Source organism: Microcebus murinus, chromosome 10 (genome assembly GCF_040939455.1).
Source record: "Microcebus murinus isolate Inina chromosome 10, M.murinus_Inina_mat1.0, whole genome shotgun sequence".
Taxonomy (NCBI): domain Eukaryota; kingdom Metazoa; phylum Chordata; class Mammalia; order Primates; family Cheirogaleidae; genus Microcebus; species Microcebus murinus.
In genome coordinates, this window is record NC_134113.1 from 74,193,063 (window position 1) to 74,218,518 (window position 25,456).

Genomic DNA, 25,456 nt, shown 5'->3' on the forward strand with positions numbered 1-25,456 from the left:
TAGAATTTACATTTGGTCAGTGAAAATATTTTGTGGCAGAAGAGTATCAAATCCACAACCTCTAGAATTTTGCAGGGTATTTTTTTTTTTATCAGAGCATTATTCCTTCTTTGAAAATAAGTAGGAGGCAAAGCTGAGGGACCCCGATTAAACACACAAAATGTATGGATGAAACGTAAATTTTCTAGCAACAGCTTAATACTAACCATTACTAATATCAATTCTAGTGATGTTCTGTGACATCAGTAGCCTGAGATAGAGGATTCATACTTGGGTGTTCTGTCATTGTTGAAATTTTCCTTTGATTTTATCCTGATCTCATTCTGGTTTTTGATTTGTGTGGCTTTTTTTTTTTTTTTTTGGTCACGACAGGGTCTCACTCTGTCTCCTGGGCTAGAGTGTAGTGGCCTAATAGTATAGCCCACTGTAACCTCAAACTCCTGTGCTCAGGTGATCCTGTCTCAGCCTCCCAACTAGCTAGGACTATAGGCACATATCATCACACCTGGCTAATTTTTTTTTTTTTTTTTTTATTTGTAGAGATGGGGTCTTGCTTGTTGTCCAGGATAATCTCAAACTCCTGGCCTCAAGAGTCCTGCCGCCTTGGCCTCTCAAAAGTGCTGGGATTCAGGTGTGAGCCACCATGCCCGGCCATTGTGTGTTGTTTTGAATTACGTATTTTTCTACACATTGTAGTTTAAAGTTTTTTCTTTTCTTTTTTTTTTAGTATTTACATTTTTATTATTACGAAAGCAATTCTAGAAGAATTAGCAAATGCAAATCAGCACAAGAAGGGGAAAAAAAATCCATAATCCCCCAAATCTCAACTTTTTGCTGTATTTGTTAGTACATTTTTGTTTTGGAGGCAGGTGTTATTTTATTGATAGCTTTCTTAATGTATTCCACAGTTCTTCCATTTTTTTTTATGTTGTTACTTTTCCTGTGTCAATATAATTTTTTTTTAAATTTTAGCGTATTATGTGGGTACAAGTGTTTAGATTACATATTTTGCCCATGCCCAAGTTTTTGATGGGGTTTTTTTTTTTTTTTTTGGTAGTATTACAGCTAGATTTGTATGTTTATTCTTTAAACATAGACTAGTACAAAATAGTTCTTCAGGAATAAAAAAGCAAACCTTAGTGAACCAAGAAGTATCCTTCCTGACGGTGCTTGATGTCCCACCCCAGGTACTTTAGGGTGATGGTAGTGAAGCTGGTGTAGCAGCAGCCGACAGCCGGCCCAGTGCAGGGAGATAGGCTGCTGAATTCACTAACTCATCACTTAGAATATCTGAGTTCTAGACAGAATATCTTAGTTTCCTTGTTTTCCCTCTTTCCCATCAGTCCATCCTGCATACTACTGCCACAATAGTTTTACATTTTCTTTTTCCTAATTCAAGGCAAGCAGTGGTCTATTACAGCATGAAATTGAGTCCTTTGCATGGTGCTCAATACCTTTTGAAGTCGGGTATAACCTGCCAGACCAGTCCCCTGAGCTTGCGTTGTACATTATTGTCACAATATCTTTTTTGTTCACACCGATCTGCTTTCTCTCTCTGTTTGAATCCTGTCCAGGTTGGTTCTCATTCATTTATTAAAGAGGTGGTTATGAAGCCAGGCACTGCTCTTAATTACTGGGGTTGTAGCCATGGAAAAAAAAACATGCTTAAGAAATTTTACATTTTATTACGGAGTTGGGAGGGCTGGAGAGATACATACACATATATCAGGTGCTATGTGCTGGGAGGAAAAATGGAGCAGGATGAGGGAGCTGGAGAGGACGAGAAGTGCTCTTCTATAAACTGTGGTCAGGGGACAGATGACTGCCTGCTACACAGTAAAAATTCAGTACATGGTACGTTATTTTTTATCCTCTTTAGGTTTTGGAAAAGGAGCCTCTTCCTTTATATACCTTTTATTGTCATTATTCTCATAATACTAGGAAGATTACCTTTTGTTCTTGGGTACAAATTCTGTCAGGAGTCAAATAGAAGTTTTTTTTAACTGTGGTAAAATACACATACCACAAAATTTACCATTTTAGCCATGTTTTAAATATACAATTCAGTGGCATTAAGTACTTTCATAATGTACAGCCATCACCACTATTTCCAGAGTGCTTTCATTATCCCAAACAGAAACTGTGTACCCACTGAACAGTAAGTCCCTATTTCTCCACCTCTAGCCCCCAGCCCCTGGCAACCTCTGTTCTACTTTATGTCTCTGTGAATTTGCCTGTTCTAGCGACCTCATATAAGCAGAGTCATATAATATTTGTTCTTTTGTATCTGGCTTATTGTCCTTTACATAATGTTTTCAGGGTTCATCCCTTTTAAAGAATGTATCAGAATTTGATTTTTAATGGCTGAACAATATTCCATTTTATTTATGTACCTGGTTTTATCTATTCATTCATCTGTTGACGGATACTTGGGTTGTTTCTACCTTTCCGCTATTACATATAATGCTGCTGTAAACACGGCTGTACAAATACCCGTTTGAGTCCCTGCTTTCAGTTCTTTTGAGGATATAGCCAGAAGTGGAATTGGTGGATTATATGGTAATTCTGTGTTTAACTTTTTGAGGAACCACCATATGTTTTCCACAGTGGCTGTACCATTTAACATTCCCACCAACAATGCAGAGGGTTCCAATTTCTCCATATCCTTGCCAACACTTATTTTCTATCTTTTTGATAATAGCTGTCCTGATGGGGATGAAATGGCATCCCACTGTGATACTGATTTACATTTCCCTTATGACTAATGATGGTGAGCACGTTTTTTATGTGCTTTTTTTTGGCCATTTGTCGTCTTTGGAGAAAAGTCTATTCAGTTCCTTTGCCCACCAAGTAGAAAATTTCAAATATTGTATAGTTTTACTAGATACCACCCTGAAGCATTTTCTATGAAACTTTGCAGATGACTCAGTGTACCCTTGTCTTTTAAGGTATTTAATGTTAATGCACCTCTGCCTCCACGGAAAGAACAAGAAATAAAAGAATCCCCTTATTCACCTGGCTACAATCAAAATTTTACTACAGCAAGTACACAAACACCACCCCAGTGCCAACTGCCAGCTATCCATGTAGAACAAACTGTCCTTTCTCAAGAGACTGGTAAGATCTTTGCATATGATATTTTGAAGACTTATGACAGCCAGTTGAGTAGAAAGCACATCTGAAGTGTTCTTAGAAGATCTTTCCTGATTAATACCCATCATTTCTTCACACAGTCCTTAGGTGTTGAGAAACACCTAATGCCTTTTCCTCTCCTTAGTTAATTTTGCTTGTTAATTTTAATTTTTGTGGAAGTAGAACTTAAGATGGCTGATTTAACCTTGAAGTAGGCTTGTATTTTTAAATCTAATGGCTTTGATTACCATAGTCAGTGATTGATATATATAGGCACTATACAGCTGCTTATATGAAGGTTTTAAAACCATGCTTTTTTTTTTTTTTTTTTGTTATGGAGACAGACTCTCACTCTGTTACCCGGGCTAAAGTGCCATGGCATCAGCCTAGCTCACAGCAACCTCACACTCCTGGGCTCAGGCAATCCTCCAGCCTCAGCCTCCCAAGTAGCTGGGACTATAGGCATGCAGTAGCATGCCCGGCTGATTTTTTCTATTTTTTAGTAGAGACGGGGTCTTGCTCTTTCTCTTGCTCTTGCTCAGGCTGGTCTTGAATTCCTAAATTTAATTGATCTGCCCACCTTGGCCTCCCAGAGTGCTAGGATTACAGGTGTGAGCCACTGCGCCTGGCCTAAAATCGTTCTGCAAATCCTTTTAGCACAGTTATCTGTCCTTTTATCTTCCCTTGCATAATAGAATATTAATGTGAAGATATAACTTAATATGCTTATTGTACTGTTTGCTTAGAGATGGGAGGCTATTTTGATCTTTCATGCTCTTCTAAATCATGAAAGAATAGACAGCTTTGTACTTTTTTTTTTTTTTTTTTTTGAGACAGAGTCTCACTTTGTCGCCCAGGCTACAGTGAGTGCAGTGGCGTCAGCCTAGCTCACAGCAACCTCAAACTCCTGGGCTCAAGGAATCCTACTGCCTCAGCCTTCCGAGTAGCTGGGACTGCAAGCATCCACCACCATGCCTGGCTAATTTTTTCTAGATATTTTTAGTTGGCCAATTAATTTATTTCTATTTATAGTAGAGACGGGGGTCTCGCTCTTGCTCAGGCTGGTTTCGAACTCCTGACCTCGAGCAATCCGCCCACCTCGGCCTCCCAGAGAGCTAGGGTTACAGGCATGAGCCACCACACCGGCTTGTACTTCTTAATTTAAGAAGCACTTGTAGATTTTTAGTATTGATATTTCAGACCCCTATTGAGTTTTCTAAAACTTAAGCCTGAGCAAACGAATTGAGCATTCTAGGTACTTGGTTAATCAAATGATGAAGAGGTGGTAAATATAAATCCCTGGACCTAGCTTCAAATGACCTGATTCTGTTCTCACCTGTACTTACTCTTAAGGGCTATTTTTGTTGTATGCCTTTTCAATTATAGTATTCATTAGAATTCATTTTCTTTTACTCCCTTATCTGGAATATTTAGCCTGTTTTTTAAAATCGTAAAATATATATAACGTGAAAATTACCATTTTAACCATTTTTAACTGTACAGTTTGTGGCATTATGTACATCCATATTAGTGTGCAGTTACCACCACCGTCCATCTCCAGAACTTTGTCATCTTCCCCAGTGAAACTTTATAATCATTTAATACCGATTCCCCCTTTTTCTCCCTCCAGCCCCTGGCAACCACCATTGTACTTTCTGACTCTGAATTTGACTACTCTAGGGACCTCATATAAGCGGTATCATACAATATTTGTCCTTTTGGAACTGGCTTATTTCACTTAGCATAATGTTTTCAGGGTTGATCCATCTTGTAGCATTTGTCAAAATTTCCATCATTTTTCAAGCTGAATACTATTCCATTATACATATGAATTATATATATATATATGAGCTACATATATATATGGATATATATATATCCTGTTTATTTTAAAAGGGAGAATATTGTATTAAACATTTTTGTATCTATATTGACTTCTAAGTATTGAACTTTGATTATCATTTAACTCTTGGACTCTAAAACTATTTCCTTAAGCAGCAAATTATCATCCTGATGGAACTATTCAAGTAAGCAATGGCCTTGCCTTTTACCCAGCACAGACGAATGTATTTCCCAGACCTACACAGCCGTTTGTCAATAGCCGGGGATCTGTTAGAGGATGCACTCGTGGTGGAAGATTACTAACCAATTCCTACCGGTCCCCTGGTGGTTATAAAGGTATGCTCTGAATAAAACTTAATTATACTGAACTAAGTATTTTGTCCTTTTGGAACTGGCTTGTCTATTTTGTCTATATACTTAAACTTGACTCAAACCAGTTTTACCTTAACCTTGTTTTCTTTTGTCATTCTATTTATAGTGTAGAGAATGCCCTGTTTGTGGATAAGAGTATTTTTAGTATATCTATTCTCTGGAACAGAGGAATTAACTTTCTGTATGAAAAGCAGATTGATCTTGTGACTTACTGAGGTAGAAAGGTTGACCACTTTCTTTCTCAAAGGATGAGTTTTGGTTTTCATATGTGAATAATGTCTGTCTTTAATTAATTGACTTAACTCTGCTAAAAGTATGTCATAATTAGAGCCCATCTTCTAGTTACTTATCTGTCAGACTGTGTATGCATCACAGAGAAAAACATAGAATTTGAGACCGTAGTAGTGATAATTCTCTTTTAAGTTTTAGTTACGGTTCCAAGTATTCTAGTTGCTGCTTGCTATTAGCCAAAATACTCCAGACAGAGACCTTAAGTACCTCATTGCCCTACCAGGACCCTTTACCAAGCTCCACTTGCATTCCAGCAGTAGTAAATTTCTAAACTGGGCTTATTCAAAGTTAGGAATATTTCATAAATGTTATGTTTTGCCGTGGAAGCGATATTAGTGGAGTTTGCTTAAAGAAGGCATAAATCTAATGATGGCATTGTATCGGGTCACTTTACCTTTTAAAGTGATACAGAATTAGACTATTTAAAATTTAGTATGATTTTTGCCCATAATTTTATGTAAGCTGTTTGTTTATTAGGTTTTGATACTTATAGAGGACTTCCTTCAATTTCCAATGGAAATTATAGCCAGCTGCAGTTCCAAGCTAGAGAGTATCCTGGAACACCTTATTCCCAAAGGGTAAGTTAAGAATAGTTGTCATAGTTGAATGGTGGTAGAGTTATTGATAAGCTAGTGATTAGACTATAGCAGAGTCATAATTTGTTTTGTAGAAGTGCACTCTTAGCTTTAGAACTACTTGTAAGTCCTGTGGAGAGTTGAGTTGGAAGGTTTTCCTATCACCTAAAGAGGATGAATGACAACTGACAGTTATATGGAACTCAGAGGTGTTAAGAACATTACTAGTCATGTTGTTTGCATTAACTCATTTACTCTTCCACCTCATAAGAGACAGTGGTGTTCAGAGGTTAAATAAGTTGTCTAAGGTCACTCAGCAAGTAAATAGTAGAGCTAAGATTAGAATGTGACTTTACCTTCAGAGCCCATGAGCTTAACTTTACTAAATTGCCTTCAGCTTAGCTTGCCCATATATCAAGTACAGCAAAGTCCTTTTTTATAAATTTATTCTTTTGTTTATTCTCACAGCTGAGCAGATTTTCTTTGCTATTATACATATGATAAAGGACTGATAGGATGTTAGGTATTCCTCTTTTAACAAACCTTGGAGTGACTTCCTGTCATTGGACATATACAGATATGAATTTATACTACATCAGCATTTTCAACTTTGAAGTTCTACGAACCTTTGAATATGTATATGGTAACACACGGAGTTCTGTTGGTTAATATATAAAATACCTATCTATATTTGAAGAGTTTACAGTTACATGAAGTAGGATAGATGTCTACACAGGCAGTATTGAAAAGGGGTGAAAGACACACCCTGGAATCTAAAATACCTTGGGCCTGACCCCTGATTTCGTCACACTCTTGCTGTCTGACCTTAGGTATGTTACTGAAACTTCCTGAGCTTCCTGAGTTCCTCCTCTGTTAGTTACTCATCCAACTCTGAGGGGTAGTGAGGATTTCTCCATGAGATAGTCTGAGGACTAAATGAACTAATACACGTAAGTGCTTAGCATAGCACGACTGTGCCAGGTGTATATCAACCACGCAAATATTAGCCATGATCCTCAGCGACTGTGTTTGAGGGGAGGATGTTGATTAATTCGACTTAAGGGATAGAACTATCTGTTCTTTTTTTTTTTTTTTTTTTTTTTTTGAGACAGAGTCTCACTTTGTTGTCCAGGCTAGAGTGAGTGCCGTGGCGTCAGCCTAGCTCACAGCAACCTCAAACTCCTGGGCTTGAGTGATCCTTCTGCCTCAGCCTCCCGAGTAGCTGGGACTACAGGCATGCGCCACCATGCCCGGCTAATTTTTTTTTTTTATATATATATATCAGTTGGCCAATTAATTTCTTTCTATTTATAGTAGAGACGGGGTCTCGCTCTTGCTCAGGCTGGTTTTGAACTCCTGACCTTGAGCAATCCGCCCGCCTCGGCCTCCCAAGAGCTAGGATTACAGGCGTGAGCCACAGCGCCCGGCCGAACTATCTGTTCTTAACGAGAATATTCCAGTGTTTTTGTGTGCTGCTTTCAGTTTCTTCCCGAGGAAACAAGAAATTGGTAATAGTGGTTGCTACTACAAAGGGGACTAGAAGTCTAGAGGAGGAGACTTAATTATTATTTTTATTGCAGACCTTCTTGTCCTGTTTAAATTTTTTATTTCTAAAAAAAAAAAAAAAAAATTTATTTCTTACAGTAATTTACTCACACCACCAACTATTTTTTCCTGGGTTGTATGGAGGATGACTTCCTTCATACTTGGAAGGTATGACTTCCTTCATACTAGGTACAGAGTCAGTCTGAAGTGCTGCCTCTTGAACGTTTTTTTCTTAATCTATTGGATCACATTCCTAGGCAGTGAATACATTTATACAGTATAATGCTTATAAATTCCCGTCTTTAATGAAACAATAAAAATAAAAAAGCGCCAGCATAGTTTGTATTAGTCTTCCCAGTTTGGTTTATAAATAGAGTGAGATTGAAAAAGTTTGTGTTCTTGCTTTATTATGTCCTTTTATGTTGAGAGGAAGATCATGCCACATTTAAAAATTTCCCTCATTAACCTTGCCTTGTACCATTTACATAGTGTTCTCTAAATGCTGTATTATTTTTGCATATATTAACATATCATCTAATTGGTGAGGTTAATTAACAGATGAAGTAAATATTGCCACTGTTGCCCTCACTTTATTTGTTTTTCTTGGTATTTGGAAATATCTGAGCCTCTGTGGTTGCTGGGGAGGGCTAGATAAAGAACTAAGAGGACTTTAATGTTACAGATTTGCCAGCCAGTAATCCTCTATAATAACTAATTATAGTTCTGCATTTTTGGTGCCAAGGTATATATTATGTGTTCATTTTAGGATAATTTCCAGCAGTGTTACAAGCGAGGAGGGACATCTGGTGGTCCACGAGCAAATTCAAGAGGTAAGGTAATTAACTAAGTAGTTACTTTATTTACCCAAAACATAACTCTAATTCTGCATTCTCTGTCAGGTTCTCCCCATAGCCCATTACTTTCAGCATTTATTTTTTTGTTGTTGTTGTTGAGGTTTTCAGTTTGCTTAAGTGTAGTACTAAAGTACTGAGGGAGATACTAGACAATTAGAAAGGCTATGGAAACCATTTGTCAATTTGATTAAAAGTGTATGTTTAAAAAAAATCTGCTTGACATAATTTAGCCTTATGTATTCTCTGCTGACTTCAAATCGTGCTCTGCAGAACATAATTTAGCCTTGTTTATTCTCTATGCTGACTTCAAATAGTTTCACGTGATGTTTCAGGATGATGGTTTTTACATATTGGGTACTTTTAGTTACTCTACTGTCACTACATTGATAGATTCAAATAAGCAACAGCTAAGATGTAATGACTTGAAACAAAAACAAGATATAACACTTTAAAATGTGATAGGACTCTTAAAAGATTGAGTGTAACTGAGAAAATAAAAAATTATAGAAGATTAACTCATTTTGTCATAAGAAAACAATTTTTTTTGAGAAAGTAGCCAGTATTCACGTTGTCTTTGCCTTATATTTGAGCAGTGTTTTTGTACAGTAGCACTTAAAACATTAAAATTTTATGATGTTACATTAACTTGGAAATAACAAGCATTCATCATGGGACTTAGTACCATATCAATATATCTTTGAGTGGCTAGTGACTAGCAGTTCTAAAAGTTGATTCTTTTATGTAATCTCAGTTTTCTTGAGTTCTTCTATGTTAGCTACTTTGTAGAAGATTGATCACTGAGAATTTAACTCAGTGAGACATACAGGAAAAAGATAAAGAAGTAAAAAGTGTTCAGACCTGAGTTTTAGACTTTGCTAACCATAACTAGTTGTAATAAGTTATCTACCCTTTTGGGGGGGCATGTTTTCTTAATCTTAAAAAAAAAGGCAATTAGACAAGATTATTTTGGACCCTTCTGGCTTTAGAAGAGTGTTATAAAAGCCTATTGCCAGAAAATCTAGGAAAGTATAACCCAGCTATACTTTATTGCTTTTGTTTTGGAATTTACTATAAAATGTATCTTTATCTGTGTTTCAGTAGCCGACTAATGTTAAATATTGTGTTCAAAGCTAACTACTTCATTATGAGAAACTCACTGTTGCTAATAAAACAGCAGGGTGGAGTGATTCTTCTCAGGTGAGCAGCCCAGAAAGAGACAACGAGACCTTTAACAGTGGTGACTCTGGACAAGGAGACTCCCGTAGCATGACCCCCGTGGATGTGCCAGTGACAAATCCAGCAGCCACCATACTGCCAGTACACGTCTATCCCCTGCCTCAGCAGATGCGAGTTGCCTTCTCAGCAGCCAGAACCTCTAATCTGGCCCCTGGAACTTTAGACCAACCTATTGTGTTTGATCTTCTTCTGAACAACTTAGGAGAAACTTTTGATCTTCAGCTTGGTAGATTTAATTGCCCGGTGAATGGCACTTATGTTTTCATTTTTCACATGCTAAAGCTGGCTGTGAATGTGCCACTGTACGTCAACCTCATGAAGAATGAAGAAGTCTTGGTATCCGCCTATGCTAATGATGGTGCTCCAGACCACGAAACTGCTAGCAATCACGCAATTCTTCAGCTCTTCCAGGGAGACCAGATATGGTTACGTTTGCACAGGGGAGCCATTTATGGAAGTAGTTGGAAATATTCTACATTTTCAGGCTATCTTCTTTATCAAGATTGAAAGTCAGTACAGAGTTGACACTTAAAGGATGGTGTTCTAATTAGTGGGATTAAAGGAAATGTAGTCCTTGCCCTCATGACTGATTGGTTTAGGAAAATATTTTCATTCCTAGAGGAAGGAGGAGGTCCTTACTTTTTTGTTTTCCTCTCCAAGGTGAAAAATTTCAAGGCGAATGACAATTAGCACTAATCTGGCACTTTATAAATTGTGATGTAGCCTTGCTAGTCAGGCTGTGAATGTATATTGTTTGCACTTAATCCTTAACTGTATTAACGCTCAGCTTACTAAACTGCCTGCCTCAAGTTCAGGCAAGTTACAATGCCTTGTTGTGCCTCAATAAAAAAGTTACATGCATCTTCAGTGTTCCTATTTGAGTAAACATTTAGTTGAGTGATAAAATATCTGATTTTTAGTATTTATCACTGATAACTCTTGAATGGTTATTTATGCATGGGTTCATGCTATTATTTTAAAATAAGAAAACTTTTATACATAACAGTTCCTTCTAGGGTTACTTTTCTCTGATATTATTATACATGTCATTCATTAAAGGATTTGATCTATTTCTGTGGGCCAAATCACACATTCTCCTTGAAGCTATTTTGCAGTAGAGCACATGGTTTCTTTAGTTAGCTATCTACTATCTACTTGGAGATAGTAGGAGATAACACAGGTCCACCTCAGTACGACTTAATGCTTTCTAGTGGATTCTCAATTTGAGTAGGCAGAATGCTAAGTCATTAAAAACCATAGGCTCTGTGGTCAAGCAGTGCTAGGTTTCAGAGTCCTGATTCTGGCACTTAGTAGCTGACCTTGGGTAAGTTATATTATAAGTTATATTACCTTTAAGACCTCTCTCTCTTTTTAAAGACTGTTTTCCCATCTTTTCATTCTGAAAACTTTAGGGTTCTACGTATGTGTATACACTATATTATCTTATGCAGTATAGCAGGCACTTGCAGAGTTTATTGTTCATTTTAGACATATAACATTTTCTCACACTTAGTTTAAGCTTATGTGTCTTCATTCATAACTTAGTACAGGCCGGGCGCAGTGGCTCACGCCTGTAATCCTAGCACTCTGGGAGGCCGAGGCGGGCAGATTGCTTGAGCTCGGGAGTTCGAAACCAGCCTGAGCAAGAGCAAGATCCCGTCTCTACTATAAATAGAAAGAAATTAATTGGCCAACTAATATATATAGAAAAAAATTAGCCGAGCATGGTGGCGCATGCCTGTAGTCCCAGCTACTCGGGAGGCTGAGGCAGCAGGATTGCTTGAGGAGCCCAGGAGATTGAGGTTGCTGTGAGCTAGGCTGACGCCACGGCACTCACTCTAGCCTGGGCAACAAAGCGAGACTCTGTCTCAAAAAAACCAAAAAACTTAGTACATATTTTATTTCTCAATGGCTTTAAAGAATGATTTTAAAAAGTGAGCATTTTGGTTGCAATATTCAGAAATATATCAAGGGTTGAGGAAAGGCATTCTTACCCATTACCTAAGGCAAGTCATCTACTGAAGCAGAAAGTTATTTTGATCCTTCTCTCACTTTGAGGTGTTAAATACTCTCAGGAAGATAGCATAAGAGCGTATTTATTAGAGCGTAGTTAATATTTTTGAACTGGGTGTGGGTTCAGCAGTTAAACCCTGGAGCATGTTTACATCTCTGTGGTGTTAAATGCTAGTATAGTTTTCTCAAGATAGAGAACTCTCTGTGGTGGTAAATACTAGTGTAGTGTTCTCTAGATACAGGATATAATGTCATTCACTATTTAACAGAACTCTTTCAGCTCATGGTAGGTACTTTGTGGGATAGGAATATTCATATTCCAGTTAAATAAATTCAAGGCTTTTATGTCCATAACACAAACTAAAAATGTGTATAAAAAAGTGGTAATATGATTAAATGAGGGGAAAACTTGATGTTTAAGAAAAGTTAGCGGTCAAGTTCAACAACACTTTTTTCTAGCTATTGTGTTTCCTACTGCATTAATGTCTTTAGTCTTTCTCTCTCACAATTGATGTTTGTTTAAAATACTGTGAACAACTTATATTTTTTTAAGGTAAGTGTCCAACAACAAGACTTTCATTAAACAGGGTCCCTCATGATAATAGACATTTTTAGGAGAATATTTAAAATGAATTGCTATTTTGCTAAGTATAAAAATAATGAAATAGAAATTCTTTATTAAGAATAAATGGACAAGATGTTTCATTCTGAAGCTTACCAAAAGTTTACCTTTTTGATGATAGCTCTGGAAGCTTTTAGTAAAAGCTCAGATATCTTTATAGATATATACCTGCAGAATTTGTATACTTTGCAAGAGATGGAGTGGGGATCTATAGATATCTAAAGCCCATTTATAGACCTTGTGGAAAGAATTTTTATTTTGCTCTGAAGTGGAATGGAATTCCACATAATTACTATTCTTTGTAGATACATGAATATATAAATACTTGTCTTATTGAAGGCACACAAGGGGGAGGTAAAGTAAATTCCCTATTTACTAGATTCTTCCTCAAGTTCTTCTTTCTCACTTTAAACCTTCATTATTAAATGTTGTCTCATCCCCACATCCAAGAATTGTGAGCCACTGACTCTGACCTCCTAAAATGATTTGAGTAAATGCAGGTATTTAAGCAAGATGTTTTTTGAAAGCTTTGCTCACTTGTCGCCTGTTCCAGTTATCTGCCAATCATCCCTATATTTTTTAAACTTCTTCAACTCCATAAAAGCTATATTTTTACAATCCTTTGACATCACATACTGTGTTTTTATACTTTCAATCTTTTTTGTTTGCAAAGTTAAACTCTTTAGCTTTAATGACATTCTATTGTAATCCTTGTGATAACTAGGATGATATTTTATGTATTTCATAAGATAAAATAAGATATACAAAGTTTTCCCATATGAATTTTATACCTCTCACATACCAAATACTTTAAATAATTTCGATGAAAAAATTTAGATTTGTCTCTCTGGGTCTTCTACTTGCTCTACTGTGTTTTCAAGGGTATTCTTATAGACCTGGGGCGATTAGGCCACAGTTACTTTGTCTTTTTTCAGCTTTTGCGCAGTTAACAACTTACAAGTGGAATTCATTTACTATCAGTGCAAGATGTTGAATGCCAGATTGTAACATATTGTCAGCCTGAGCAAGAATGAGATCCCATCTCTACTAAAAATAGAAATAATTAGCTGGATGTGTTGGTGCACACCTTTAATCCCACCTACTTGAGAGGCTTAGGCAGGAGGATTGCTTGAGCCCAGGAGTTTGAGGTTGAGCTATGATCATGCCACTGTACTCCAACCCGAGTCACAGAGTGAGACCCTTTCTCCAAAAAAAAAACAAACAAAAAAACAAAAAACCATCCATTATCACTTACTAAAAGAACTTAGGCTCACAAATTCTAAGTTTCTCAAGCATTTTTGCCTTATTCATTTTATTTCAAAGATCATCCCGTATCTTGCTAATGATTTAGTCTTTCAAGTATATAGGTTGCCTGATTTTTACCTGACTCTAGAGCTGCAAAGATGAATGACATTGAAATGTGCAGGCATATCAGAAATACCAATTTCATCCTTTGAGAGCATATCTCTTCTTGAATTATTTCTTTGGTTTCTATCACAATTTTTTTTCTCTATCTGCAAGTGTTACTATTTGAAAATTAGACTCTTTTTTTTTTTTTGAGACAGAGTCTCGATTTGTTGCCCAGGCTAGAGTGAGTGCCGTGGCGTCAGCCTAGCTCACAGCAACCTCAAACTCCGGGGCTCAAGCAATCCTCCTGCCTCAGCCTCCCGAGTAGCTGGGACTACAGGCATTCGCCACCATGCCCGGCTAATTTTTTCTATATATATTAGTTGGCCAATTAATTTCTTTCTATTTATAGTAGAGACGGGGTCTCGCTCTTGCTCAGGCTGGTTTCGAACTCCTGACCTCGAGCAATCCGCCTGCCTCGGCCTCCCAGAGAGCTAGGATTACAGGCGTGAGCCACCGCGCCCGGCCTGAAAATTAGACTCTTTGGACCAGTTCTGTAGCTTTCTTATCTTTTCTCTAGTTTCACTTATTAGGAGATTTCCTTGATTTTACTTTCCTTTTTATGGAGTTTTAAAATTTTGTTAACATTTTAGACTTCTAAGTACACTTATTATCTGAATGTCCCTTACATGCAGTTGTCCCTCGGTATCCATTGGCGATTGGTTCCAAGACCCCAGTAGATACCAAAATCTGTGAACACTCAAGTTCCTTACATAAAATGGTACAGCATTTGCATATAACCTACACACATCCTCCTGTATACCTAGATGACTTACAATACCTAATACAATGTAAATGCTGTGTAAATAGTTGTTATAGTCTATTTAGGGAATAATGACAAAAAAAGTCTGTACATGTTCAGTGTAGATACAACCCCTTTTTTTCCCTGAGTATTTTCGATTTGTGGTTGGTTGAATCTGTGGATGTGTGGAGCCTGCAGGTACTGAGGGCCAACTGTATATGTGTTCTGTCCTTATTCCATGACTGCATTATTTTCTCACTACCCTAAGGATAAAGTTTTTAAGGTTTTTTTCCCTATGTAGTTTATTTCCCACACTTTTTCTGTTGTAGTTATTTGTATGGTTATATGTGCTCAGAATCTTGTGATAATTGGTTGACTGTTCATATTTAAGAGTGGGACACCAAACATGATGATTGGAAGCTTTACTGATTTTGGGCCTCATGGTGGCATGATATTTTTGCATGGGAAAACATCAGCGATGGGGTATGGAAGAGCGTTTTAAGTGGGACACAAAACCCAGAAGCCATAGGGGTAGATAAATAGGACAAATAGAATTTATTTCCCCAAAACATCTGTTTAGAGGAAAATAACAATGTCACAGGACAAATGACCACCTGCAGTGGCAAGCATGTATGTTTCTGGAGGGAATGTTGGCAACAGCTGTCAAAATAAAAAGGCACATGCTTTTGACCTAGAAACTTCACTGCTAGGAGAATTTACCCCACAAATAGTTTTGGAATTATGCTAAGATACATGCATACAGATAGTTTGTATAGCATTAATTATAATAGCAAAAACTAGAGAAACAACCTAGACGTCCAGGAATAGGGAATTAAATAAGTCAAAATGGAAGGCACAGAGCAGAGTGTACAATATCTCATTGTGTAAAAAATCTTAAAAGCATGTATCTAATGACTTGAATTTTTTCTCATGAGATATAAAAGAAATTTGGCAGTTGGCTTTAAGGAAAGGGTTTGGGCGTTGTAGTAGGAGGGAAGAAGACTTTTCATTGTGAATTTTACTATAGAACTTGAAACATACATGTTACTTTTTTGTTAAACATTATTACTTTAATTTTTTTAGAGATAGGGATCTTGCTCTGTTAGCCAGGCTGGCGTGCAGTGGCACCATCATAGCTCCATGTAGCCTTGAACTTCTGGGCTCAAGTGATCCTCCTGCCTCAGCCTCCCCAGTAACAGGGACTACAAGCATGTGCCACCATGCCCGGCTAAATTTCAAAGTTTTTTGTAGAGACAGGGTCTCACTATGTTGCCCAAGGTAGTCTCAAACTGCAGGGCTCAAATGATCTTCCTGCCTTGTCCTCCCAAAGTGCTAGGATTTACAGGTGTGAGCCAGTGGGCCTGGCCAAAAATTTTAAAATAGAAGATAAACTTAGGATGGTAGATTGCTATAGTACCAACCCTGCCTTGTCTTTTGTTGGATAGAGTTTGAGGGTTTCATTATCCTTAAGTGTGGGATTATACATGGAAGAGTTTTACCGTAAAAGCCTAAGTACTATCCACCTTTCACTAATTTTTGCATTTCACCTTATACTTTACAAAGTATCGTCATATATGTAATCTTATTTGATCCTCACAATGGCCCTGGTGAGGTAGATTCTGTTTTAGGGGATAAGAAAATGGAGACTCTTGGAGATTGACTTTTTAAGGCCACTAGAAGAAGCACCTGAGCCAGAGTTAGTTTTCTCAAGTCCAAATACAGTGTAGAATTTTCCACGGTACTGTTTTCTACCTTAGTTCTCTAGTGCTGCCTTACATACACATGCTTTTGGTGCACTACTCAACTTTGCCATGACAAACTATACACTTAAGGAACCGTACAGTTGTCTGTGAACTGTAAAACTTTCAGACGACGTTGTCATAAGCCATAGCTTCTTATAGGTCCTGAAGCTTAGGCAAGGGATGGCTCCCCTTTGAATATGAAATGTGGAATGCCTGAGGAGATGAAGAAACCAACATTTTTTTTTTCTTTTTTGTGAGACAGAGTCTCGCTTTGTTGCCCAGGCTAGAGTGAGTGCCGTGGCGTCAGCCTAGCTCACAGCAACCTCAAACTCCTGGGCTCGAGTGATCCTTCTGCCTCAGCCTCCCGGGTAGCTGGGACTACAGGCATGCGCCACCATGCCCGGCTGATTTTTTGTATATATTTTTAGTTGGCCAGTTAATATCTTTCCATTTATACTAGAGACGGGGTCTCGCTCTTGCTCAGCCTGGTTTTGAACCCCTGACCTCGAGCAATCCGCCCGCCTCAGCCTCCCAGAGTGCTAGGATTACAGGCGTGAGCCACCGCGCCTGGCCGAAACCAACATTTTGAAGAAACTTATTTGAAAGTACACATTTTCTTTTGTCCCAGTTAATGCTATCATTGTTACCTTACTGCCCTTCCCACCACGACTACCATTGTAGCTTCTGGAAAAGTAAGTTTCTGATTTCTGTTGAGGAACTGTAATACTGCTCAAACTAATACTTTAGCTTATGTATCACTGGTTTTTTTGTTTTTAAAAAACATTCCTTTTTTTAACTGGGTGGTTTGTCATATATTTTTAGGAAAGTCTAGGCTTCTAGTTATACACGCCATTTTAAAGAAGATTACCATTGACTTCTAGTAACAAAATACATATTTACAAGATGTGTGTGTGTGTGTGTGTGTGTGTGTATACGCTTGCATATACAGTTGACCCTTGAATAACACAGGTCCACTTATACTCGGATTTCTTTCAACAGAACGCTGATCGAAAATACTGTATTTGTGGGATGTGAAACGAGTGTAGGGAGAACTAGCAAAATTCCACACAGCTGGCAGGGGACTTGAGTACACATGGATTTGGCATATGCAGGGGTCCTGGAACCAGTCTTCCACATACACTGAGGGATGACTATATTTCAGGTGCTGCGATGTAGAGCTCTGGCGGAGTAGACACTTTTGGAGAAGAGGCATTTAGTCACAAACTTTACAATATCCACTTAGAGATTACTCAACTTGGTTTTAAATGATGGTTTTATGTCACAGAACAAGGCCTAAACATTTTTTTTTAAACAGATGCATTATTAAACTTACAGATAGGAATTTTTATGCATTGATTTTTAACTCCCATTTTCTCTTTACCATATGGGCTAGACTCAAGCCTACAAACATAGACCAGCAGATGAGCTGCTGCCAACAGATGGGGAGGACAGCTGTTTGATGTTCCATTAAGATGACTAAAATGTTTAATCTCAAAAAAGGCCACAGTGTCAATGCTTGGAGTAAAAATTACTTTCTGTAATTCGAGGTGTAATGCCAGTTATTCTTACTCTATGCTGTATTTCTAGGCTAATGCCATTTGCTTGTATGGTGTCATCTACTCTCTATATATAGGTGACTCGCAGTTCTTTAACTCTATACCTTTATTCCTTCCTCTTGCCCCTGCCATAGCTTCCTGCCTTCTCACCCAGATCTTTTGTTGAGTGCCGGATGTGGATTTCCAAATTGTTCACTGGGAATCTTTAGCTGTATAAACTATAAGCACTCCCATTTCAGCATGTCCAAAAGCAAACTCATCTTTCCTCCAAAATCTATGTTTTCCCTGGTTAATGACTTCTGTAGGTCATCAAAGCTTGAAACTTTAAAATCATTTTTGACTACCCCTAGTTATAATACTTTATATATCTAAATCCATCACAAATTCCTGTTGATTCTACCTGTGAAATGTCTCATCTTTAATGCCTTCATTCCTACTGTGTGTGAATATACTGTTTCAGATTCCTCTCTCACATGCATTCCTTTACTCATTCAACCAGTACTTATGGATTGCTAATTATGTGCCAGGCATGGTGTGAGACTATGTCTCATTCATCAAAGGTTGAATAAGTTCTCTCTTAAACAGACTAGGATGATAATATTTATTGAGCATGTCCCACGGGTAGTGTGCTTATCTAGTCCTCACAACAGCTCTTGGAAGCAGGTGAGGAAACAGGCACTTAGGTGAGGCATTATTACGTAAACCCTAATAATACAAGACAATATAGCTGGTTCAAATTCTACCTGGAACAAGGTGAGGGTATCAAATACAGAAATATTCTCATGTGAAGTAATAAAAGAGGACTCATAATGAACCATATATAAGTTAAACATGAATTATAGTTTAGGGCAAACCATTTTAAAACATTTGCAAAGAAATCTGAGAGCTTGTGGTTTTTTTCTGACCGTTTCTTGTTGGCCACCCCTAATTTGACAGCATTGTTTTTTAGTGACTCATGTTTAGTAGTCTGTCCAAAGCATACAAAATTTTCATGAGAACATCAGCTTTTTTTTTTTTTTTTTTTTTGAGACAGAGTCTCACTTTGTTGCCCAGGCTAGAGTGAGTGCCATGGCGTCAGCCTGGCTCACAGCAACCTCAATCTCCTGGGCTCCGAGATCCTACTGTGTCAGCCTCCCGAGTAGCTGGGACTACAGGCATGCGCCACCATGCCCGGCTAATTTTTTGTATATATATTTTTAGTTGGTCAATTAATTTCTTTCTATTTTTGGTAGAGACGGGGTCTCGCTCAGGGTGGTTTCGAACTCCTGACCTTGAGCAATCCGCCCGCCTCGGCCTCCCAAAGTGCTAGGATTACAGGCATGAGCCACCGCGCCTGGCCTGCTTTTAAAAAATTTTAGTTAAAATTTTTGAGATAATTGTAGATTCCTATGCAGTTGTAAGCTAAATCCCCTGTACCCTTTGTCAAATTTCCTTTAGTGGTAACTTGCAAAACTATAGTACAACATAACAACCAGGATATGGACATTGATACAGTCAAGAACATTTCCATCACCACAAGAATCCCTTGTGTTTCCTTTTCTTCATAGTCACATTCATTTCACTCTTGCCCCAACCTCCCTTAGCAACCACTGATCTTTCTATAATTTTTTAATTTTAAGAATGCTATAGGGCGGGTGCGGTGGCTCAGGCCTATAACCCTAGCACTCTAGGAGGCCGAAGAAGCCGGATCGTTCAAGGTCAGGAGTTTGAAACCAGTCTGAGCAAGAGCGAGACCCCGTCTCTACTAAAATAGAAATTAATTGCCCAACTAAAAACATTTAGAAAAAATTAGCCAGTCATGGTGGTGCATGCCTGTGGTCCCAGCTACTCAGGAGGCTGAGGCAATAGGATCATTTGAGCCCAGGAGTCTGAGGTTGCTGTGAGCTAGGCTGACGCCAGGGCACTCACTCTAGCCTGGGCAACAAAGTGAGACTCTGTCTTAAAAAAAAAAAAAAAAAAAGGAATGCTATATAAATGGAATCAGACAATATGCAACCTGTTGGGATTGGCTTTTTTTCACTCAGCATAATTCTCTGAAGATTCATCCAGGTTGTTGCATATATTGTTCCTTTTTGTTGCTTAGTAGTATTCCCTGGTATAGATGTGCCACAGTTTAATCATTTACCCGTTGAAGGACATCTGGATTCTTTCCAGTTTTTGCTTATAATAAAGCTGCTATAAATACAAGTTTTCGTATGAGCACTATTCATTTCTCTGGGATAAATGCTCAGGAATCTACTGGGTCATATGATAGTTGCCTATTTAGTTTTTAAAAGAAACTGCCAAATTGTTTTTCAGAATGGCTGTACCACTTTACATCCCTACCACCAGCGTATGAGTGGTTCGGTTTCTCTGCATCCTCACCAGCATTTGGTGGTGTCACTATCTTTGACCTCTCCTTTTATATTATTGAAATAACTGCATCAATTCTCCTCTTTCTCCAAACCGTCTTCTACAGTACTACCAGAGTTCAGTTTTAGACGTGTGCCCTAGGTGATTTCTACATGCTGGTAGAAATGTGGTAGGCATTTGGGTACATTTAGTTTGAGGAAAGAGATGTTGGTTACACCTAGTTTTGTAAGTTGTCTTTGTTGAATTGATGGTTAAAGTTAAAGGATGAAACGATACAAGAAGAATTGGTAGAAGAGAAAGAGAAAGGGGGCTGAACACAGAGTCCTGAGAGGCACCAGTGTGTAAGAGTTGTATGATTAATTGTGTAATCAAAGGGTTAGGAATATATTCTGTCCTGTTGATGTGGTGTTAGGGAAGGAAAATATGATATATATATATATATATATATATATATATACACACACATATATATGGAATATATTCTGTAAGAGAAAACAAGAAGATATTTTAAAAAGAATACAATGTCAGATGCCAGAGAGAGACAATATAAGTACTAAGAATGTCTTTTGCATTCGCTATCTAAGGGGTCAGTTACTTGATGAGATCTTTGCTTAGCAGTGTCAGTGGGAGATGAGGGCAGAAGTCTGGGGGTGTCTGATAGAAGCAATGAATGAAGACCATTCTTTGGAATGAAAAGTGAAAAGAATGAACAATAATTAGAGAACGTTAATGAAGAAAGGTGGTTTTCTTAGATGGAGGAAATGTTTTTAGGCCAAGGTTGATTCAGTGGAGGGAGAGAGGCTAAAAATGTAGGGAAAAAAAATCTTACAAATTTTCCACAATGAGCACATAATACTTCAAATTTATCTCAATGAAAAGTATAAAGGAGAAGAGAGATTTATGGAACAAGGTCCTGGAGGAGATCAGAGAGGATTGGGTTCATACTGGAGAGAATGGAGTGAAGAGGGGTAAGCAGAGACTAATTTGTTGTTGGGTGAGTTGAGCCTCATGGCATGGCTCATCTTTGCAGGGCTTGGGAATGTGTAGGGAACTTGAGGGATACTGAGGGTTGGACCAGCCACTGAGGGAAGGGAAGATGGTGCTAATTAAAGACAAGGAATAGGGTTGTTAAGTCTGAGTGGTGTCAGTTTGCACAGTGGGTCAAGGGTAGTCTTGAAGTTGAATTGGGGGTTTAATAGCAGAAAAGGATGTAGTTAGGAATGTGTAGTTAGGAATGGATAGAGTAAGGAGACCTGAAATAGTGATTGAGATGGAGAACAGGTATAGAATTATTGAAAGAGAAAGCAATAGAAGAACAGGTTCTAACTATAAAAGACAGTACTGGAGTTAAGATTTTAGAGGTAAAGGAGTTTTAGATAATCATGAAGTCCAAGAGAGTGGGTTAGTGAAATAGTGTGGAGATGAAAGGCATTATACTTCATAAGACCCTGGAGTGCTAAGGAGTTTGTATTTTATCTTGAAATTGATAGGAAATTATCAAGGAAGAGAAATGACAATATTAACCTTTCAGAAACATTACTCTGATGGCAGTGTGGATAATGCATTAAAGAAGGGCAATACTGGAAGCAATCAGAGGCATCTTAAGTTTATTGCTAGGGATTTTTGCACCCAGCTGAGCGGGAAGCTTGCAGGCACTAAGTCTTCTGCCACTTATTTTCTATCCTCTTGATTGAACCCAATTAATTGAACCAATCTATCTTGATTATATACTTCTGAAAAGATCACATCCCTCAGTTGTATTTTGCCTGCAGTCATGTTCTTTACTAAATGTAAACTAGCTCCTTAATATTTTTATGCCATTGACATTGGGGATCCAGATATGGCCACAGTTAATGGAAACAGCATAACTTTTCTCCTTGCCTTTCACTACTTTTCTGAGAAGGTATGAAAAATTGTCAGGAAATTCTCAGGCATATAGTTTCTATGACCTCTGTGTTTCCACACTTTGTGTGTGTGTGTGTGTGTGTGTGTGTGTATGTGTATATATATTTCTTTCTTTTTTTTTTTTTTTTTTGAGACAGAGTCTCACTTTGTTGCCCAGGCTAGAGTGAGTGCCTTGACGTCAGCCTAGCTCACAGCAACCTCAATCTCCTGGGCTCAAGTGATCCTCCTGCCTCAGCCTCCCAAGTAGCTGGGACTACAGGCATGCGCCACCATGTCCAGCTAATTTTATATATATATGTATATATATATATATATATATAGTTGGTTGGTCAATTAATTTGTTTCTATTTTTAGTAGAGATGGGGTCTCGCTCAGGGTGGTTTCGAACTCCTGACCTCGAGCAATCTGCCCGCCTCGGCCTCCCAGAGTGCTAGGATTACAGGCGTGAGCCATCACGCCCGGCCACTTTGTATATATTTTTCTTTTAATATTACAAATGTCACTTTTATCAGATTGTGAGTTCCTTCATATTAATCTGTATCGAATTCATCTTGTTATAATGTGGTACCTAAAAATCCTAGTAGTCTGGTTGAAAAATATATGCTAAATGTTCAGTGAAAGTGAATGAATGAATGAAAGAATGACGACTCCACACACCGAGGGGACCCTGTCCCGTAGGGTACATGTTCTCAATGTCTCAACAAGTCTGTCTTGGAACAGACCCAGTTGTGATGCCCAAACGTTTCTCGGACTAACAATAAGCGTCACTCCATCCAGATATGCTTAATTTGGAAGCAGCTGTAAGGAGACTTCAGGCCAGCTCAAGTTTCTCCACCCGGAAAGAGGCGGGAGGCTGTTTTCCGTACGGCAACATGGCGGCCGCCAGCCGGCGCTTAGGAGCTCAGTTTCCCTCCGGGGAATAAGCCGAGACGGTTTTCCGCACAACAATATGGCGCCCACCTACGGGAACCGGTCGTAGCATTACGCCTGGGGGAAGAGGCTGCCGTAAAGGAAGCTCCGCTTCCTCTTCTTGCTTCTCCCGCCTCCCACCGGCTGTCGTAAAAGGGTGAATGGAGAGCGAGTTGTGGGGGGGAAAAAGGGAAGACAGGGGGCGCGGAGTCAGAGTGGCGCAGCAAGTGGCTGCAGGTGGCAACGAGGGCGGAGGGTGGGGAGTGAGGTAGTCCTGGGGTCACGGGGGAGGAGGCTGAGAGGTTCAAAGGAAAACTAAAGCTGCAGTCTGGCCTACTGGCCCGGGGGCCGCGGAGCCCCCACCCGGGGAGATGGACCTCAACCGGATCATCCAGGCGCTGAAGGGCACCATCGACCCGAAGCTGCGGATTGCAGCTGAGAACGAGCTGAACCAGGTGAGGAGCGGGCCTGCGGGGCCCCCCTTCCGTCGGAGCGGCGCCCCCAGCCGGCTCGCCCTGCTCGGCGCCCCTCGTCTACACCCCACCGGGGCTGGGACCCTGACGCCTCTCTCGGCCCGTCCCGCCCTCCGCTCCCCGGTCCAGTCGAGCGGCACTCCTAGGATCTTTGCTGAACAGCTCGCGCACCTGTTGGCCAGCTTTGCATCTTTTCGTATCGTCTTCCTTCCCTGGTGCAGTTTGTTCAGCCCACAGTGGTCCGCAGAAAGAAGCTTGTGCAACCTTTGCTAGTGTTTTCAGGGTGTGATTTCTTAAGTGCGCTGACTTGGGGTCGCAAGGTGGGAAAACTCACTTCCAATTCAAACCGGAGTTCAGCTTTTCTCCAAACTCAGCCCCTTTTAGAGGTGTTGCTGTGGGAAACGTTGCTCATCACCTGCTTCTGTGGGGGTTGACAGGACTATTTTGACACTGATTGGCAGAGTTTTGTTGGAGCACCGGGCATTGCTGCCGGAGAGTGCTCAAGGAACAACAGGCAGTTTTTATGTTGGTACTGCCTTATCAAAGTAATGTGTTTGAAGGCATTTCTTATAAATGCTTAAGTATGTAAGAGTTTCTTTTTTCCTCCATCTTCTAGTCTTCCTAACCAGCCTTGATCTCTTTCCAACGTTGTCTCCAACATTTCAAAATTTTAATGATCCCAAACTGTACCTTGCTTCTTCCTCTTTACCTGTACGAATGAATTATAGGCCTCTCACTAAGAGGTAGGAATTAAGATTTACCCCTAGGATGGAGTGACAGCTGTTTGAGGTTAGGATAATCTGTAAAATGTAAAGGAATATTCCTAAATCAGTGGTTCTCAAAGTGTTGCCCCGCGCCTGCAGTTGCAAAGTCACCTGAGAACTTGTTAGAAATGCAAATTACGGGGCTTCACCCCAGACTTACTTAACAAAAAACTGTGGTGTGGGGCCCAATTGTGTTTTAACTAGCTTCCAAGGGGATTCTTTGCCTCCTAAAGTTGACTGTTTCTGTTGGAATTGGCTTTAAAAAGCAGGTAGATGTGAATCTTTTCCTTTTTTCTAAGAAGTTAAGGATAATCTGATTATTGTGAATCTTTGAAAGGGATTATTTTAATTGGAAAATCTGGGTGGAGTTTGGAGTAGGTGTGAACCCAGGATTCTCAGAGATAAAAGAGAGTGAAAACACTGACTGTGGAGAGGAGGTTGAGTAGAACTAAAGCCCAAAGGGAATGTATTTATTGGTCTTTCAAAAAGAAAAGGACTGCCCTTCAGAATAGGGGGAGGTTAAAGTCAGTACCTGTTCCAGGCTTTGTAGAATAGAAGTACTGTATATTGATTGGCTGGAAGAATAGTAATCCAGGGGTTAGTTAGGAAGAACAAAACAAGAGCTGAACTTGCAATCTACTAGTATGAACAGGGGAGTTGGCCTGTTTGTGACCCTCTTCCCCTGACAATGAGGCCAGATGTTCCTTTGATAGTGTCAATTGGGAACATATCTTTGATATCATGTTACACTTTTCTGCCCTTAGTCTAACCTTTGTTTCTTTCTGATTCATCAGTATTTAAGTGCACTGATGTTATAAAAGTGGAAAAAGTAGGTGGGAAAGCCCATAAAACTAGGAGACCTTTAAGACCCAATCCTATTTTTTTTTCTTCATGGTATTTCAATCCAATCCATTCCATCACTCTGCCCTGTCCCATATCTACCCAACTCATCAACAGACCATGATTTCCCCTGCAACTTCTAAAAGCTTAATTGCTATACCACTTCGTTAGCATTTATATTTTATATAATGCTCTGGATTGTAATATGTTCCCACGAAGTTTTTTTGAACAGGGCTGTAAGTAGAAGACCAAAATATAATGTCACATAACCTTATAGTATTACA

The 25,456-nt window shown here is 39.0% G+C and overlaps 2 protein-coding genes across 28 annotated transcripts in view; both read left to right on the plus strand.

The window, feature by feature from the left end:
• The window catches only part of CAPRIN2 (caprin family member 2), a 50,176-nt gene extending 39,468 nt beyond the window's left edge, over positions 1 to 10,708 (plus strand). For 7 of the 26 annotated variants that reach the window (XM_076007511.1, XM_076007515.1, XM_076007527.1 and 4 more), the window contains 5 exons: positions 2,949 to 3,117; positions 5,131 to 5,310; positions 6,115 to 6,215; positions 8,524 to 8,587; positions 9,786 to 10,708. In XM_076007511.1, coding sequence (XP_075863626.1) covers positions 2,949 to 3,117; positions 5,131 to 5,310; positions 6,115 to 6,215; positions 8,524 to 8,587; positions 9,786 to 10,354 — 1,083 coding nt within the window. In that variant the 3' untranslated portion in view covers positions 10,355 to 10,708. Of the gene's footprint in view, positions 1 to 2,948; positions 3,118 to 5,127; positions 5,311 to 6,114; positions 6,216 to 8,523; positions 8,593 to 9,741 lie in introns of all 26 variants that reach the window. The other 19 variants (XM_020282990.2, XM_020282994.2, XM_076007514.1 and 16 more) reach the window with 8 other exon arrangements.
• A 12,531-nt stretch (positions 10,709 to 23,239) lies between these two features.
• The window catches only part of IPO8 (importin 8), a 70,740-nt gene continuing 68,523 nt past the window's right edge, over positions 23,240 to 25,456 (plus strand). Inside the window, exon 1 of one of the 2 annotated variants that reach the window (XM_076007528.1) lies at positions 23,240 to 23,550. In XM_076007528.1, the coding sequence (XP_075863643.1) occupies positions 23,467 to 23,550 (84 nt within the window). In that variant the 5' untranslated portion in view covers positions 23,240 to 23,466. The remainder of the gene's footprint in view (positions 23,551 to 25,456) is intronic. The other variant, XM_012748022.2, reaches the window with a different exon arrangement.